The 20,042-nt window shown below is 41.0% G+C and overlaps 1 protein-coding gene across 2 annotated transcripts; it reads right to left on the bottom strand.

Annotated features, from left to right (window-relative positions):
• Window positions 1-1,995: 1,995 nt before the first annotated feature.
• LOC115101419 (glutamate decarboxylase 1-like) lies at window positions 1,996-18,718 on the bottom strand. Of its 2 annotated transcripts, none has more exons than XM_065007386.1 (16): window positions 18,256-18,718; window positions 16,638-16,718; window positions 12,565-12,705; window positions 11,611-11,853; window positions 11,367-11,457; window positions 8,767-8,879; window positions 8,504-8,619; window positions 8,131-8,210; window positions 7,992-8,046; window positions 7,387-7,503; window positions 7,157-7,221; window positions 6,986-7,064; window positions 4,807-4,956; window positions 4,528-4,635; window positions 3,234-3,323; window positions 1,996-3,128 (listed from the first exon to the last, which is right to left on the bottom strand). In XM_065007386.1, the coding sequence occupies exons 1-16, from the start codon at window positions 18,329-18,331 to the stop codon at window positions 2,955-2,957; spliced, it is 1,779 nt and encodes a 592-aa protein (XP_064863458.1). In that variant the 5' UTR covers window positions 18,332-18,718; the 3' UTR covers window positions 1,996-2,954. The 2 variants fall into 2 exon arrangements, with proteins under 2 accessions (XP_064863458.1, XP_029476865.1); XM_029621005.2 differs by lacking the exon at window positions 18,256-18,718 and adding an exon at window positions 17,870-18,194.
• Window positions 18,719-20,042: the final 1,324 nt, after the last annotated feature.

The raw sequence follows: 20,042 nt of genomic DNA, 5'->3' as shown, positions 1-20,042 counted from the left end.
TTGATGCTATGGACTGGCCCGCTCATTCCCCAGACCTGAATCCAATTGAGCACATCTGGGACATCATGTCTCGCTCCATCCACCAACGCCACGTTGCACCACAGACTGTCCAGGAGTTGGCGGATGCTTTAGTCCAGGTCTGGGAGGAGATCCCTCAGGAGACCATCCGCCACCTCATCAGGAGCATGCCCAGGCGTTGTAGGGAAGTCATACAGGCACGTGGAGGCCACACGCACACTACTGAGCCTCATTTTGACTTGTTTTAAGGACATTACATCAAAGTTGGATCAGCCTGTAGTGTGGTTTTCCACTTTAATTTTGAGTGTGACTCCAAATCCAGACCTCCATGGGTTGATAAATTGGATTTCCATTGATAATTTGTGTGATTTTGTTGTCAGCACATTCAACTATGTAAAGAAAAAAGTATTTAATAAGAATATTTCATTCATTCAGATTTAGGATGTGTTATTTTAGTGTTCCCTTTATTTTTTGAGCAGTGTATATACAGTGGGGCAAAAAAGTATTTAGTCAGCCACTAATTGTGCAAGTTCTCCCACTTAAAAAGATGAGGCCTGTAATTTTCATCATAGGTACACTTCAACTATGAAAAAAATCCAGAAAAATCACATTGGAGGATTTTTATGGTCGAAAATAAGTATTTGGTCACCTACAAACAAGCAAGATTTCTGGCTCTCACAGACCTGTAACTTCTTTAAGAGGCTCCTCTATCCTCCACTCGTTACCTGTATTAATGGCACCTGTTTGAACTTGTTATCAGTATAAAAGACACCTGTCCACAACCTCAAACAGTCACACTCCAAACTCCACTATGGCCAAGACCAAAGAGCTGTCAAAGGACACCAGAAACAACATTGTAGACCTGCACCAGGCTGGGAAGACTGAATCTGCAATAGGTAAGCAGCTTGGTTTGAAGAAATCAACTGTGGGAGCAATTATTAGGAAATGGAAGACATACAAGACCACTGATAATCTCCCTCGATCTGGGGCTCCACGCAAGATCTCACCCCGTGGGGTCAAAATGATCACAAGTGATCACGGTGAGCAAATATCCCAGAACCACACGGGGGGACCTAGTGGATGACCTGCAGAGAGCTGGGATCAAAGTAAGAAAGCCTACCATCAGTAACACACTACGCCGCCAGGGACTCAAATCCTGCAGTGCCAGACGTGTCCCCCTGCTTAAGCCAGTACATGTCCAGGCCCGTCTGAAGTTTGCTAGAGAGCATTTGGATGATCCAGAAAAAGATTGGGAGAATGTCATATGGTCAGATGAAACCAAAATATAACTTTTTGGTAAAAACTCAACTCATCGTGTTTGGAGGACAAAGAATGCTGAGTTGCATCCAAAGAATACCATACCTACTGTGAAGCATGGGGGTGGAAACATCATGCTTTGGAGCTGTTTTTCTGCAAAGGGACCAGGACGACTGATCCGTGTAAAGGAAAGAATGAATGGGGCCATGCATCGTGAGATTTTGAGTGAAAACCTCCTCCCATCAGCAAGGGATTGAAGATGAAACGTGGCTGGGTCTTTCAGCATGACAATGATCCCAAACACAACGCCCGGGCAACGAAGGAGTGGCTTCGTAAGAAGCATTTCAAGGTCCTGGAGGGGCCTAGCCAGTCTCCAGATCTCAACCCCATAGAAAATCTTTGGAGGGAGTTGAAAGTCCGTGTTGCCCAGCAACAGCCCCAAAACATCACTGCTCTAGAGGAGATCTGCATGGAGGAGTGTGTGAAAACCTTGAAGACTTGCAGAAAACGTTTGACCTCGGTCATTGCCAACAAAGGGTATATAACAAAGTATTGAGATAAACTTTTGTTATTGACCAAATACTCATTTTCCACCATAATTTGCAAATAAATTCATTAAAAATCCTACAATGTGATTTTCAGGATTTTTTTTCTCATTTTGTCTGTCATAAGTGTACCTATGATGAAAATTACAGGCCTCTCATCTTTTTAAGTGGGAGAACTTGCACAATTGGTGGCTGACAATACTTTTTTGCCCCACTGTCTATATATATATATAGACAAATATATTTGTCAGTATACCCTTCTTTGGTTCACAAATACACTAAAATACCTTTAATCTCATTATTCAAAACATTCGGGTAATATACAGTACTGTTTCAAAATACAAGTAAGGACACATTACAAATGGAATCGGTAACTATTTCACACATATACTGTCTGGATATAAATAAAGTGATTTGTCTATTAAATGATGTATATTTAGTGTTTTTATAATCATTAGAACATGTGTTACTGAAAAACTAGGACATATATATTTGCCACAAAAGCAATGTAACCATACTATACACAATCTCCCCAAAATTCATTATCACAAATGCAGCAACAGAATACAGTACCTGTTACAATAACTGTGTTATATTCCCTCTACTTAATATGAAAGGGGAAGAGCAGCCAGGATATAATGTAGTGTTTCATATAGTGCATCTGGCCTAATAATTACATGGACAACACACAGCACCAATAGTCAGTACATTATAATATACTGTATATATACATCTAGGTATACTGTATATATACAGTAACTTACAATACTGTACACATCCATGCCATGAGGTCCTTTGCATTGTGCTCTGTCTCCTACTGAAAAAGATCTCTCAAGGTCACTCAGGATTTGAATATGTATTCTCTTATGTAGGCTATACTGTACAATAGTTTTTGTTAGATTTAACTATGGCATAGTCACTGCTAAAAGACAGAACAGACAGGAAACACATGAGACGGATCACAGCTTACCTAAAAAGGTCCTACAAGCAGCTGAAGTTTCAAAGTCCTACATGATTGGTCAAGAGACAACAGGAATATGAAGCTTGCTGTAGTTCAGGGTCTTTTTCGAGCTGGACATGACAAAGCTGAGACGGAAAGGTCAAAGGGCAACATCCTCCTACTGAGCGTGGCCCTTACAAGTCATGCCCCAGTCTCTCAATCTCATCGGTCAAGAAGTCGATATCTGACCTGGTGGCGGCAGGATTGGAGATGACCATGCGGAAGAAGTTGACCTTGTCTCCCTGAGGCTGGTAGCCCACCATGGTAGTTCCAGACTCCATCATCAACGCCTTGATCCTGGGGGCCACCTGGTTTAGAGACAAGGACAATTCAGAGAACTATACAGTAGGTCAGTGCTGTCTCATGTGAACACAAAATATAGTCTTTATAGACCAAAGCTGACGAGTCCTTACCTTATGCAACCTGTCCCGCCTCTCTTGACCATCGGGCATGTCACGAATGCCTGGCGGAAGGTACCAGAAGCAGACATTCGTGTGCTGGGGCTGTGGAAAGAAAACGGAGACAACATTGTTTGTCAGTGTCTTTACTCAACGCATGGTCTGAAGAAGTACCAACCTCAGTAAGAGGCCTAATAAAGAGCTGAGGCTATGTAAGGTGCAGATGTTGTATCTTAATTTGATTAGTCTGTTGTCGCTGAAATTCAAATTAGCCTCGTAATTTACATAAATTCACTGAAAACCCACAGTTCTCTTTAAAGTACCAGACAGAATAAATGTCCTACTACTCCGACATCAACAACAGCCATTTTATATATCTTAATAACACAAGATCAGGGGCCTCCCGAGTGGCACAGAGGTTTAAGGCACTGCATCGCAGTGCTTGAGGCGTCACTATAAACCCAGGTTCGATCCCAGGCTGTTTCGCAGTCACCCACGACTGGGAGACCCATTAGGCAGAGCACAATTGGCCCAGCGTCGTCCGGGTTAGGGGAGGGTTTGGCCGGCCGGGATGTCCATGTCCCATTGCGGTCTAGCGACTCCTAGTGGTGGGCCGGGTGCATGCACGCTGACTTCGGTCGCCAGTTGTATGGTGTTTCTTCCGACACATTGGTGCGGCTGGCTTCCGGGTTAAGCGAGCAGTGTGTCAAGAAGCAGTGCGGCTTGGCAGGGTCGTGTTTCGGAAGATGCATGGCTCTCGACCTTCGCCTCTCTCTCCAGTCCGAACGGGAGTTGCAGCGATGGGATAACTGTAACTACCAATTGGATATCATGAAATTGTGAAGGAAAAGGGGTAAAAAGTACCCAAGAATTTATAATAAAATTACACAACATCAATATTGGTCTCCATAATGACATACAAGTGGAGCCATAGGCTACACCTATACTGTAGCCTATCAAAACTAATTTCCTGTAAGAAATTATCACTTTTCTGAGAATAACCTGCTGCAGGATTATTTTACTCCCGCGACAAAGCCGGTCAAATTTAAGATCCCACATCTGTAAATCCATAAATCCATGTTAAATAAATCCAGAAATCCGAGTTCAACTGAGGATTCTAAAGCATAGCGCCACCTCAGGCAGGCCTGTCTCACTACATTGTGTTGCTCAAAACCCTTTTGGGCACCTCAGTTATGAATGACTTCTGACTCATCAGATAGTTCCGATATCTCTGATGCTTAGGGTAATCCATTGGAAGATATTACTATCTTTGGAAACAGAGTAGAAAACGCAGTGCGATCAATCTCACCTCTCCCTCGAACACCATCTGATAGCCCTCACGGTCCCTGATTTTAGTATAGAGATAATGCGAGAGGTCCAAGCACTTGTCGATGTGGTGTTCAAACCCTATTGTTCCCTGTTGGAGCAGAAATATACACAGATAGAGAATGAATATCAAACATTGGTCTTTTTTTGTTTGTTAACTGGTACAAGATCAGCATCCAAAGATCAATCCCTATCACATGCTTAACATAATATAGACAGATTTAGTATTAGAACAAAAGCTTGGGGAGATACATGCACATACCTTTGCTTTCCACATGAGCCAGAATTTGAAGATATCTACGTGTCGTCCACACTGGATGGCCTTATCCCCCGTGTCGTACGATACATCGTACTGTTTGTCAGGTTGGAAGAGGTAGCCAGCACACATCGAGTTGCAGCCTGATAAAACTCCCTGTAAAGATCAATGGTGTGGTTCAAGGTGAGAGTCAGATACTTAGAGTTCAATGGTGCCTTCAAACGGGGCTGTATTCATATGTATAGTATGCCAGATCTCTGACTTGTGACCTAACTTGAGTATTTCACGGCATACACTAGTAGGGCGCATGCCCCGCCCACCTAAGGATCTGTCTTTTTCAGACATCTATTTCCTGTGTTTGAGGGTTGAAAAATCCACTTGTCACTTAAATCTGGCTAGATTGATTGCTTTTTTTTTTTTTTACTCCTGCGCCTCTTTCATACTCTTGCTTGTGCCTGTCGTTTTTTCCCCGTTAACGTTACGGCCGCCAAAATGTTTGTAATGACCTGTCAAACACTGGCTGAAATGGGCTCAATGGAATACAGTGCCTTCAGAAAGTATTTAGACCCCTTGACTTTTTCCATATTTTGTTACTTTACAGCCTTATTCTAAAATGGATTAAATCAAATAAATCCTCTGCAATCTACACACAATACCCCATAATGGCAAAGCGAAAACAGGTTTTTAGAAGCGTTTGTACAATATTTACATAAGTATTCAGACCCTTTGCTATGAGACTCGAAGTTGAGCTCAGGTGCATCCTGTTTCCTAAAGCTGAACAGAGCAAAGTACAGAGATCCTTGATGAAAACCTGCTCCAGAGCGCTCAGGACCTCAGACTGGGGTGAAGGTTCACCTTCCAACAGGACAATGACCCGAAGCACACAGCCAAGACAACGCAGGAGTCTCTTTGGGACAAGTCTCTAAATGTCCTTGAGTGGCCCAACCAGAACCCTGACTTGAACCCGACGAACATCTCTGGAGAGACCTGAAAATAGCTCTGCAGCAACGCTCCCCATCCAACCTGACAAAGCTTGAGAGGATCTGCAGAGAAGAATGGGAGAAACTCCCCAAATACAGATGTGCCAAGCTTGTAGCATCATACCCAAGAAGACTCTAGGATTTAATTGCTGCCAAAGGTGCTTCAACAAAGTACTGAGTAATGTGATATTTGTATTTTTATAAATTAGCAAAAATGTCTACAAACCTGTTTTTGCTTGGTCATTATGGGGTATTATGTGTAGATTGACGAGAGGAAAAAACAATTGAATCAATTTTAGAATTAGTCTGTAACCTAACAAATTGTGGAAAAAGTCAAGGGGTCTGAATACTTTCCGAAGGCACTGTACATCGGCTTCCCTTGGAATCTGTAAGAACACTGAAGCTTCATCTGGGATTTAACACACCATCTCGACACTTACATCACTAGAAAGAGAAGAAAGCTAACTTTATTTTGATGGGTGTTCATTTTTTGTGGAATTGAGAAAAGTAATCATTTAATAATACAGTTTAATAGAAATGAGATGCGCTGATATGAAAGCAACTTCCAAAAATGAGCACCCGGATTATAGTGATATTATGTCTGATCTCGCAAACAATGTGAAGTATGTATAGATAGGTGTAATCTAGAGCCAAGCCTGTATATGTTTTATCAGAGGGTATCCTACTATTAAAACACTGAATTGTGCAAGAGAACGTGACAACAGTAGTTAATGAGGCAGTCTAGACAGTGTAGGTGAGTGGCGGTATAGGGTAGAGAGAGCAAGTGTTTGGTGGTTTCAGCCCTGTTCCACCCCTTTATGTTAATGTGTTCATATATGCAAAAACACCTGCTGTGTTTATGCAAATGAGGCTCATAACATTTTCTTTATTTTAAAACAAAATAAAAAAATAACTGATGCAATAACAAAATGTATGCGTGCATTCTAAGTAGAAAAAAAATAAGTTTCACAATAAATTGAATAGCTTGAATTCCCACCAAAATCCCTGAACTCCAGCCATTATTTGCCTGTGCTAGTAAAATGTTTTATGTGCTATAATTCAGTTAATGTCTGATGGATTATAGAAATTCAAAAAGGTTGACGCATCTTCATCCATTGTCCAATTGTTGCATTTACTACAATTTCGATGACCGTTGCTAATCATACACCATAAGTGAAAACGCATCAGTCAGTAATTGCTCGTACCCTCTCTCTGACCAGAATGGCAGAGCACTGCAGTGGCACACCCATCATCTTGTGAGGGTTCCAGGTGACTGAGTTGGCCCTGTAAACACGGAACACAGGCTGTAAGACAGGCCACAGTCACCAATGTGTGTGTGTGTGAGACCATTGTCGGTTGTCAGGGCTGTAGCCTACCGCTCCACGCCACGCAGCTTGTGCCTGTGCTTCCTGGACATCAGTAGGCCTCCTCCCCATGCACCCTGAACAAAAACAACAGTTTGTTTTGAGGATAAGGATTAGACCTGAGAATGGCTGACGTCTTTAAACTAAACCTTAGCCCGCCATGAAAATGTATCGCAAATCAACCCTGAAATGATCAATATCACAATAACCTTCCTGTACACATAGTAGGAAGATGCACTTACATCAACATGTAGCCACATGTTGTATTTCTCGCAGATGTCGGCAATCTCATGGATGGGGTCGAACGCTCCATACACTGTGGAACCAGCTGTAGCATTCACGAACATTGGGACACAACCCTGCAAGCATAACCCATCAGAATGAATATGGGTTCTTACATGATGGCAGTGAATTGAAATGTTTCCATTCTTCAGTTTCTGTCATCTTTGACTGAAAATATATTGGTTAGAGCAGAATTCACAGACATTTGACTATTTCTCTTGGCAAGCCTTTGTCACAGCAGGACTGCACGCCCATTGTAGAGAGCCTGCTTATCATCTCCCTCTTACGGGATTCACTTCAGGAGACTGTACTTTGGAACTAACAGCAGTGGGTAAGATAATATTTGAGGAGGCATAAGCACTAACCCTACAATGAAAGTAGACACGTTTTTAGTTTTGTAAACAAACAACGGCCGGACTATTCCGTTAACGACTGGGATTCATATAAGGCAGCTGTTCTCGTAAGAATTCCGTTTCAGTGCAGAAACAAACAGAAGTGAATTAACGTCTTCAGTTGAGAACGAATCCACAATTTGACGTTGATCGTCTGACAGTTTGAAACTCACCCGCGCCTTGGCATCAATGACCTTGGCTTCCAAATCAGCAGGAATGACTCTCCCTCTAGAGAGGCAAACAGACAGTCAAAGGCAGGTTTTCATTGGGTTGTTTCACACAGTGCCGTGTATTGGACATGCAGCCACCAACCTCTCATCTGTGCTCAACAGGATCAGGTTTTCTGTTCCAAAGCCCAGAGCAGCACTGGCTTTCTTTATAGAGTAGTGACTCTGTCAAAACACATGACCATGGCATTAGACTACTAGCCTATCAGCTGAGGGCAGAGATACAGTCAACTGTACCGTCCAATTGTTTTAATCTGTTTCAATGAGGGCCATTTTGTAGCTTTAAATCTGTGTGAACTCTTCACACAGAATAGACAGGGTCAATCGAGGAGTGACACAATAAGAAACAGTAAGACTTTGTTTTGGTCACATAATACTGTTTCTGAGACTGGAGATATATTGTGATGTGAAAATGCATGTTCTAATCAGATGTTGTGAGGAGACTGAACGAGGCTTACGTGCTCCGAGGTGAAGAGCACCAATCTGGGGGCAGCAGTCATGCCTTTGGTCTTGACTTCAGGGAAGAACTTGTAGCGGGCGGTCATCACACTGTACATATTGGAAATCGCTCCACCTGCACAGACGTTGCACGCAATCTTTCACTGAACTGCATTCTATTATCTGAAGTTTTGGAATACTCATCTGTAACCATGGGTTTATTCCCATCTCAGATTCTCAAGGCATGGATGAATTGACAACAGTAGATCAACATAGTCTTCACCTGGTGAGAATATCCCATCGCCCTCTCCATCAGGCCAGCCAATGATCTCCCTCATCTTCTTCAGCGTCAGCTGTTCCATGAGCACAAAGACTGGAGCGATCTCATAGGTGAACCTGAAACAGAGCACCGGTCTCCAGTTACCCGCTACCAATAGAAATCCATCCTATCATTGGTCTTGAACTCTCCTATTGCCATTTGTTTCTCATATCTACATGGTCTATATTGACATGAGCAGAATCAATGAAGGCAGGTGGAAAAATCCCAAGATAATGAATCACCATAGAGATAACAGCCAATAATTGTAGCTCATTTTTTCATTTTCTTTTTTACATAATTGGTTTTTAGTTTGTTGTGTTCTTGAATTGTCATTACATATGTTTCTCATAGTGTATATTGAGCAGTGGCACTTTGAAGCCAGAGAACGCATGGAACGCGCATACTACTTTTAACGCAGCCACGGTTCAATGATAGCTCTGTCACATTGTGTTAGGGATACCATTTGTTGCAGTGGAATGAGAAAGAACACGAATGTCACATCGGCGGAAGTCCATTAAGAATATGCCACTAAGAGGGAGCTCTTGCCTCGGAGTTAGCATGAAGAAGAGGCTAGAAATGGGATGTAGCACAATAAGAATGCCGTTATCTTCGTGTCTGAGGGTTGTCTAGAGGCCAGCTTCCACTGAGCTTGTTTTGAATGCGATTTTACTACATACAGTATATTACACTCGAGGCCCATCCCTCTGAGAGTAATGATGGAAGAACGGTCGTTTCACCTTTTACAATAGAAATGATAGGATTACAGGCATGTTTATACAACGCAATCACAATTGCAAAATAAATGATTGTTTCCATATCATTCGAACATTTTACAGAAGTCCCTCCAGGGTAGTGCGATATCAATGTCGATGTTAAATGGATGCCCGACCACAGTAGCTCATCTATCTTCACTTTGTACTGACCAATGCTCTCCTAATTACACTGCCTGTCTATTCATGCAATGAAAGTCAATGCATTAGAGGGATAATACAATGTATCACACTGTGCCATACACACAGCACACATATGTTTTACTTCTCCTGCTGGCATATCCAGTGACACCATTTTTAAAAAAGGAAAAAAAAGTTATGAGTTATGTCCCAAATTAATTTTCGCTCGCTCACCCATGTAGACTAATCCCGATGACAGCCCTGTGACATGATTTTCAACCAATTAGTGTCAATCAATAAGTGTAATTAATGATGATGTGGTAATTAGCTAATGCAAATAACAAATATGTATGCAGTCAGAGCCCTCGGATTCAATTTGTCTACGGTAGCGTTGCCATGCAGCACACGGGCTAACACTCTCACCAGAACACTCTTCAGCGTCACGTCAATGAGGGGGGGGGGATCCTTTGGAGATGACAATAAATAGAAGCTAAATCAGGAGAGGGTTGCAACCTTTTATTAAGCCAGGGGCCAGGCAAAACGAATGAATCCTTGACATGAAGAGCCTCAGCCTTGGTGGTGAGCTTGTATTTCTGTGCTGTTTTTAAATAGGAATGACAACACAATGACCACCCAGAAGACCCTGGCTCTTAACCACGCAGAAATGCTATGTTTCATCAGTGCTTAGGCCATGACACTTTTCATAGTGTTTTTTTGTTGTTGTTGTTTTGTTATGATGGTTTTACAACGCCCTGGCGGGTTTTAGGCTGACATCATAGACAAGATCACCATGTTACAGCAGGCGATACACTCTGGCCAGTTGCCTTAAATGACTCGGCAGCCTCAGCTGATAATCTGTGTGTACCAGTCAACAATAGCCAATGGTCAATGAAGCATCAACTTGTATCTTGGACAAGTCCCTGGACACCTGGAGAATCAGAATGCTGTCTCATCCAGATTGCCAATTCCCACTGAAAAAGCAATATCACCATGTCTGTTGCTCACACTTCTGCAGCAGATCTCAAGGGAGAATCTCATTCTGACGTGGTCCCGTTATCTCTGATCCAAAGAGTGCTACATAAAACAACCGCCCCATGTAACATTCAATCGCTAATCAATATGCAATTAGATTTCCCTGCCGGGCTGTGTTATCTGACTACAACGATAATGCAGCAAACAACAGATGACTAATTCCTGTCTCTCCTCTTCATGCTTGCCATGTCACATTTGACTCTCTTAAGTGGCGGCTTGGAGAGCATCCTCAGGATCCTTCGTTTAGAAGCTCATCAAGGGGCCCCAATTATGTCACTTCTACTAACCTTCATCTTGGAGCCAGAATCTTCCAAGGCCATTTGAAAAATGGTAGGAAATGTCATTTTTCTTCAGTGCCAGACTTACATTCACCCACAGGAAATCCACTCACTGCTAAATTAGATCTATCAACCCCTTATCACAATCCCAGCCTAACCCGAGAGCTATGTTGTCACTCTAACTAAGATCATTGGTATAGGCAAAATTGTTTACATGACATTTTGCACAAAATCAAGAGGACTTTAATAACCGATATACTGTACATATATTTACAATATTTGAGGATCCTGTGACTTTTGATAATAAACACATTTAAAATGTATCATAAATGTATAATAACTGCGGGAAATAAAGACCACTCACATGTTAGTGTTTGCAGTGGAGGTGAGCCATTCTCCTGCCAACCCAATGATGTCTAAACCAGTGGACAGCTGGTTGAAAAACCTTGGGTGACCTAGGAGGAAGACAATACATTTCTCATGAAAGTTTAATCATTTAACTATGGGATCATCTGTAATCATTAAACCACATTGTAGACAAATGGGAGATATAGATTATGCTGAGGGTTAGCTCTGCTTCATGCCTCCTCTGTCTTCTCTGTCCTCACCTGTTCTCACTCCATATTTTAGGGTATCCCTGCAGTCCACCAGGATCTGCTCCAGAGACTCAGGCTGGTCGGACAGCTCCAGGTTGAAGCCCTCCATGCCCTCCAGCAGCTGGTGGGGGTGGTGGAAGTCCAGGACCTTGGTGGATCTGTCGAAGGTCTTCCGGACGTAGTTTGTGAGAATATCCACCACCTCCAACAAGAACTGCATGGTTGGCTCCTCTCCATTTTTGGCTGGTAATAAATCTAACGTGAGAAATTGAAGCATGTCGATATTTTCGTTTTTTTCTCGTTTTCAAAAAAATAAATCAATCCCTTTTGTTGGCATCCATCACTTAAGTGTGTCTGAAGAGGTCACTTTCACAATCTTCTGTAGAATTTGTCATGACGTCATTCTACTTCCCAACTCCTAGAAAACGATGTATTTTAGTTTCTTCTCCAAAGCTGGTATAAATTGTATCAATTAGAAAGTAATTTTTTTGTAACAAATGAATGACTATTTTTGCCATTTCTCCAGTGAGTGTCCGTGAGTAACCTAGGCTATTGTTCAGCCACTTACAAATTGATCTAGAAGGTTATTACGGTCAAACAAATGGTGAATATTCATTTGAATTAGACATAGCAATCAATTCAATTTCAATGACCAACAGCCTAATGATTTCATTTTTTTTTTCTCTTAAAAACTTCCCCTGGACTGTGATATGTGTATTGTCCTTAATGTCGTGAAATATCAATACACCGAAAGAAATAACTGATGATAAACATTTGGTAAATCAGTATTTTCAAATCAGCCTAATCTTCGCATCAGTAAGATAATTAACGTTTTCAAGTTTACTCAAATTCCATTTATTGTAAAACAACTGCACAAAACGAACATGATCAAGATCCCTACACAATGTTTATAATTTTGATTGATAGGCCTATATTTCCCATAATGGACATAACTCGGCCAATTACCTCTAGCAAACAGATTGGAAAAGTCCGTCTCCGTGCGTCTGAAACGGGAATCCCTGTCGCTGTTATCAAGCAGGTCCTTAGACGATCTTTCCTTGAAGGAACTAATCTTCTCCTCGAGGTTATTGTTCTTCTGTAAAAATCCTAAATTGTTGCAAGGGGCAGAGCATTCAAATGAGGGATTACTATCATCACTCCCAATACCAAACATTTTGATGACACCCTTTTTACACAAAACACATGCCTAAACTACTCTCACTGGTTGAACTGACAATGCTGTGGTGTAGGCTAGTTGAGGTAGCCTAATTCCCATCCTGTCCATTGAAGCCCATTTATGGGAGGAACAGTCAGTGGGAGGTTGAGCCCCGTGACATCAGCACGAAAATCCAGCCAAGCAAAAACAAATAGCCGTAATTTAGTGTATGTACATTCGTATGAAGTCCCTCCGAGAGATTCCACTTCAGTAAGCTGGGAAGAGCACACAATGAACCGATGTCATTCAAGCCTGAAGGCAGATCTAATAGTTGGACTGGGCTGTGATGATATATGGGACATTTTATAGCCTATCTGCTCATAGGCCCGTGTAGAACACCACATTACCTCAAATCTTATTTAGCCCTACCAATTTAGCCCTACCAATTTAGCCCTACCAATTGTTCTAGATGGTCACTTCTAAAAATAACACATTTTCCAAATCTCCTGCGGAGATTATTAATCATTAAAAAAAATCCTGCAATGTGAACTTATTTGACTATAAAGAGCGCAATATTTCAGATAATATATCTAGCCCTATAAGATGTGAAACCCAATTATATGCCATAACCCACACCTTTGGAGTAATACAAGTATATAAAAAGATCAAAGTTGGTTATATTTAATTTTAAATCATTTTATTTCGTTTATGTCATGTAATAATAATCATGTTTTTTTATGATTTCACTTTTTTTTTTAAGGAGATGTTAGAGTATAGTCTGAACAAGCTTGCTTCTGTCTCACGTGAAGTCATATAAAACCAACATTTCACTTGGTCAAGCAAAATGGAAAGTTTGATGTTTTTGGACCAACAATATCATTGCACTTAAAAAACAGAGATGAAAGTGCCAATAGGCCTATAACCGGATAGTGAATCAGATAAAACCAAAACGTAACATCGCATTAAAACATCACATTTGAAATGTATTTGCATTATTAGGCCCATACTCTCGGGCATTGATTGGCCCTGATGGAACAATAACTGACCCAACGCTTGGCCATATCAGATAGGGCTAAGGCATTTGGCTTCCACTTAATCGGTTCGTATTGGGGAGCAGAAGACTGACTGACAGCGCTATCTCTGTTAAACAGAACCTTGACGAATTACGATTTCGGGCGCGTCTCGTTCATCTTTTCTCTTCAGATGAGCGCTCATGATAAGGACCGATACCAACCATTCCACCAAATAGGCTATACCTTTAATGAATGACCCCCGCTCAGTTATAAAACTATAGGCTACCGAGATAATATATTAAGACAAAGACAAAGGTATGGCCGAGCAAAAATAAAGACAGTACGTAGCCTACCATACTAGTTGATTAGGCCTACTACAATTAATGTAGTAAAATCCACTGTACATGTTCATGTTTATTCGAAATTAACCCAAAAAATTGAAGGGGGTTGAATAAACTACAGTTAGTTAGTTGGCTAATTGTGTATTCCAAGGTCATTACACATCGACAAAGGGAGGACTATATTTCTCAAGTACGCCATGGGAGGGCGCAAGAGTACGATTTTTATTAGGGCCTACGAATTCAAAGATGTAATAGCTGGGTAAGAAAACAGACACTCATATTGAAAACATATGCAAGACTAAAGACAGCTCATCTTCCATTTTTAGACGCCAACGTAGACCTTTATATTTATTTATGGACCAATAGCTAGGCCTGTGGTCTCTGCAGTTTTTCAAACTGCTTTTCATATTCATAAAAAAATAGGGTTGTCACTATAAATTCCGTGGTAATAAATCATCATGGACATAATCATCCTTTCATCATGAAAACCCACTCATGCGACAAGAGAAAACAGAAAGGGGCAGAGAAGCCCGTAACCACAGCCACCCAGTCGGCAGTCTTTGTGTTCCAGACCAACATAGCACATATTCCTCAGATATGAGAATGGTCTGCTTGCTCCGCGTTGAACAACACATAAAATATTCAACATAGGCCTACATATGCAAACTATGATCTTTTTTTCTCTCGAAAAACATGGGAACAATATAGCCTAAACATGAACATTAAATACATGACATGAAAATAGCAAACTTACCACATATCTTCATTCCCAATTTTCTAGTACATCCATGAGCAACTCCACACCAAGCGTCATAGCCTAAAATAGTTTAGGGAAACTATTGAGAGGGCCCTTACATTAGGCCTCAAGGGCATTATTTCTGCTAAGATAATTACGAACTCAAAGCGATGGATGGGGAAATGTTGATGAAACAGCAGTCTAGGTCTAGGAATTTAAGAATTTTGTGAGAGGCCAGTGAAAGGGACAATGGGCAGACAGCTCCACACAGACTCACATAATTCTGGACCAGAATCTACGTCAATGTTTCACTCATGAAAGAAAACACAAAGGCAACAGAAAGATCTGAAATATGACGTGTATATCGCCAAATAGCCGAACTGGGCCAATTATGAGCGGAATAGGCTTCAGATCCACGTACGTGATTCGAGTTTTCGCGTAAATCATGCATCGATGTCAATAAAGACACAGACAAAAAGCAAGATCCACATTTCTACATGTAATACTGGCATGACACCAGTTTAATGGTTTTCGCAAATCCAGCATTGACTAAATCCCGTGAGAAAAAACGGAGGGGGGGCAGTTTTTCTATTTGAATACATCTGATCTGACTTCATGTTAAATTGCGTAGCTTAATCTGGGGTGTTGTCAATATCAAATCAGAGCTTTATCATTGTGTGTAGGCCTAAGGAAAAACTTTGAAACAAAATTGGAATGTGCTTGGATGACTAATTGGGATGTCGGCTATATATTATGCGTTTTTCATCAATAGCTCTTGGATAATGAAGGTATTGAGGTAGAGCTGTTGCCTGCTTACATCTCTACATCCTGGGCTACATCCCCCCCTCAGCTGATGGAGGTTACAATATGGAGCTTGAACACACGCTATTTAGGGCCAATTTAAGCCCAGTTTATACCTGGTGCTAACATGAGTCCTTTGTCCTGATCTTGTATACATTCTGATAGTGCCCACATTTCCAGAAATGTGTCTACACATGGTATTAAAATGTGTCCGTTATCTGTCCACTGTGTCTACATTGTAACGAGATTTCCTGGTCCCTTCCTTTATGCAAATTTGCACAAAAAATGATTTAAATGGTTTCTATGTCCAGATCTGTCTACACTTGTAAGATATTCAGACACAATGCGTGCATGACTACCACCGCAGTTGGGCAGGATTATCTGATCACGATCAGATCCCAATGTGTCTTCATTGCCTACACCTGTATTAAAATGTGGGCACAACAATCAGAATGGGAAAAGATTAAGGCAAGGGAAGCAAGTTAGAACCAGGTATAAACGGGGCTTTAGTGTGGCTACAATTAACCCTACTTTGAGCATAATTACCCCCTAAACATCACACACTCACTTTTCAACCAGGGCGGAGGAAATCCACAGAACCTACTTCTTTCTAAAATGCAATAGTAATCTAATAAAAGCCTAATAAATAATAATAGTAATAGGCAAATAACATAATAATAATAATAATTAAAGTAGGCTGTAATATTATTTTGAAAGATAAAGCTAAATTCTTTGGCGATTTTCGTCTTTATTAATACCGACAGTTCGTGTTTTTAGTTTTGACAGCAAGATTCGTGTTTTTAGTTTTGACAGCAAGATTCGTCTATCAAGCATGAAGCCGGGAGGTCCGCTGCGCATGCAATGCTGCGGTGATTTGTTGGGTGGCATTTAGTATGGTAGTGTAGTTATTTTCCTCCATGGAAATGATTAATGGCATTGCTCACAAAGTAAATAGCACAATTGAAATAGCGTTTTATTTGTTATGGACCTACTTGTGCCTGGTGGTCGTAAATTTGTCGAGTTGGGATCCGGTTCCCCGCCAGAGGAGGAAGGTGCAGACGCCGCCATCACTCCTAAAATACAGTACAAAAGTCCTCACTCCAAAGCGCACTGTCAATTTCTGTGAAACCGCTCTTATTTTATCCAAGATGAAAAGTCACATGAACTGTAAGGAGATGAGAAAGAATAGCTATCGGAGGTATACAATAAAGGCTATAAATAATGACATGCCTAAATATTTTAAATGTATCAATAGGATATTTTAAGATCGATCCGTCATACAAACGCTGACAGAAATCCACAACTGCGAATAAAGCAATGGTCAGGACACGACAAAACATGTCGTATCGTCTGGCAGCCAGGATAGAATTATTCTCAAACATCAATTAACAGGTTGGTTGAGGCTGCACGTAATTTTTTCCCTGAATCAATACAGATTTGAAAGTCAAAACCTATGGCAAAATAACTTGTCGGCTCTAAACACAGTGCATTTCATTAGGCTTTATCAAATCAACCATATCCATCGACAAAGATGCTAATGAATCCTCACCAATCGATTCCATTTCATAACCTGGACTACAGCCAATGTGGATAATGAGGCATCGCAGCAAGTGTCGTTGATTTCAGAGAGGTTGATATTTATCTGCCTTTGATGAATAGGACTTGATGAAAAGTTTCAGCCTAAAAATAACTCAACATTGAATTAATTAGGCTTGATTAAAATTCATGATCAACTAAATGCCACAACAGCTCATCTGGTGATTTATCATATAGGCAAGTTAGGTGAACCGTCAAACCTCCGATAAATTAACTATTAATTTGATAAACAATGACCAAAAATAGTCTATGTCAACAGAATTGATTGACAAACAGGATAGTGATTCCTTAATTAAGAGGATGGTTTGTAAATAATAATGACCCTGATCCAGGTCAAAGTCAATTCAAGAAAAACCCATGCCCATACAATAATAAACCGTCCGTCATAGCTCGATTGTAGTTTAATATAGTTGAATACAGACAACATATTTAATTCAAACCATGAATAACTTTAGAATCAGCAAACAGACATACATTAACATGAAAAGCATGTATTGATCCCTGTATGTACTTTACAAAACCACCTGTTCGAGCATCTCAAACGTCAATTTCTCATAAAGCTTCAATGAACAAATAAGATTTAGCCTGCTCTTGTAAAATAATAAACCCCTGTTAAAATGCAGCTTACCGTGCTGAGGATGGGTACAGGTGACCCAAGTAGAGTCCAAAAAAGAAACTATGCGAGGACGATCAAATAAAGTCCTTTGGCAATGTAACGTCTGGTGCGCTTTTGACACTAAGAAACACAAGGTTTTGAATATCTATTATCTACAAAATCCCATCCACGGTGACCTTTTTGGTGAAGTACGTTTGATTTGCTGATATTTAGAGCGTGCAGTGCCTATTTATTCGTTACTACGCACGCATGAGTCACACCAATACCTCCTCTGGTGCTGCATATTTCCACCCAATATCGAACAGATCCGCTTTGTCTGCACATTTACACTGAATCTTGTCGCTTTCAGCTATAACGTGACTTTTGGGAAGTGCTTGATTGGCTTTGAAGCCATATACCTCGATTTGGAATCCTGGTCACGAACATGGACTTGGGAAGTTTGATCCTATGAGCAGAGCAACACATTACGCCCATACGGGATGGAGGGGGAGGGGGTGGGGTGTCGTTGCCTTGTTCTTGAGAAATCCGAATAGTAGGTAACCATAATCAAAAGACCCATCTCCTTCTAGGCTATTGTTGATTTTATTCTGTAACAGATCAGGGAGCCTAGCGGTTACGAGCGTTGGGCCAGTAACTGAAAGGTCGCTGGTTCGAAACCCCGAGCCGACTAATTGAAAAATCTGTTGATATGCCCTTGAGCAAGGAATTTAACCCTAATTGTCTCTCTGGATAAGAGCGTCTTCTAAATGACTGAAACGTTAGGATTAGGATGTTTTGTTCAAATCTCAGTATGCAAGGGTTTATCTGTTCCTCTATAGCCCTCAAACTCAACTCTACTTAAAAGCCAGTTCCACTGCGTTTGCATTGTTCCTCTCTAGTCAGGGCCTGACTTAGACTTGGGACACCAGGTGTGTGCAATTAATTATCAGGTAGAAGAGAACACCAGCAGGCTCCGGACCTCGTAGGATAAGAGTTGAATACCCCTGCTCTATAGGCTACAAGCAATATGTTATCAATAATAACATTTACAGACAATTAATGGATTTTCAAGATGACTGCGCAATATTTAGCTTTCCTTTTTTAGCAGCAAAATGGAGAAATTCAAAGTCAGTGTGTAAGGGTTGTAATGAAATCCACAAGGTGGCAGTAAGGAATCATCAATGATTCCTCCCAGAACTCCACACAAGTGAAGTGTGTAATTCCGTAAATACTTCACGAAGCTAATAATAAACCGAGACTTGAATCGGATTTTCTACTTCATACCATACCAAAGCTACATGGGTTCAATTGAACAAGAATAGGCCCAGTGCCCAAGAATAAGATTCAAGGGAACAAGCTATTCATAGACGAGGCCAGCGTTTCCCAAACCCGGTCCTCGGAACCCCAAGGGGTGCACGTTTAATTATTTTGGCCCTAACACTACAAAGCAAAAATATTGATAATTAGTTGATTATATGAATCAGTTGTGTAGTGCTAGGGCAAAAACCAAAACGTGCGCCCCTTGGAGTCCCGAAGACCGAGTTTGGGAAACCCTGGACTAGGCTATAGACTACAGGTTTACTCTTTCAATCAAGTAAAATACAGGCCCATGGTCATCATCCTAAATTTCCCTCCACCCTCCATTTGAATATTAAGCACAGTGAAGATCATATTTATCTAGCAAAGGCTAATATATTGCATACTCAATGAGCATTCCATTCTAAGCATTATTAAGATCCAAGATCAATAAATAAATAATACAAAACCATTTAACGTCTGACCATTCAACATATCTGAGTGAGACTGTGTAACTAGCATGTAACATAGCTCTTACTTCAGCGCACGTGACCTCAGCGGACCTTGGTAGGGATGCTGACTGTCTTTGACATTTTCAGCACCTGGACAGCGCCAGCGCGTTCCAGTTGAGTGGACGCTGCCAGACCCGTTAATGACATAGGCCTGCTGTCAGTCAACAGTCAAACGGTTACGTGCAGCTCTATGATTTCACAAACAAATTACATATACCTGTTTTCAGAGCAGTGAAGACATTCTTTTTCACTTCATTGGCAGGTTTTGAGTGTCTCTTATTCAGATTGTAATAGGCAACACAGGTGACTGCATATGTGATCCTGAATAGCCCAATGTAGGCTATCATGTTTGGGATTAATCTGTTTTTATAGTTTTATTTTAAAAAATGACCACGTGG

The sequence above is a fragment of the Oncorhynchus nerka genome, linkage group LG1 (genome assembly GCF_034236695.1).
Source record: "Oncorhynchus nerka isolate Pitt River linkage group LG1, Oner_Uvic_2.0, whole genome shotgun sequence".
Classification (NCBI taxonomy): Eukaryota; Metazoa; Chordata; class Actinopteri; order Salmoniformes; family Salmonidae; genus Oncorhynchus; species Oncorhynchus nerka.
The sequence above is the reverse complement of the archived record's forward strand: the minus strand, read 5'-3'. Positions and strand labels throughout refer to the sequence as shown.

Coding starts and splice junctions, on each gene's coding strand:
- LOC115101419 (XM_065007386.1), bottom strand. CDS start 18,331: ATGGGCGTAATGTGTTGCTCTGCTCATAGGATCAAACTTCCCAAGTCC. Junction 12,706..16,637: donor TTTACGACCACCAGGCACAA/GTAGGTCCATAA, acceptor GCAACAATTTAG/GATTTTTACAGAAGAACAAT. Junction 8,211..8,503: donor TGCTCTTCACCTCGGAGCAC/GTAAGCCTCGTT, acceptor GTGTTTTGACAG/AGTCACTACTCTATAAAGAA.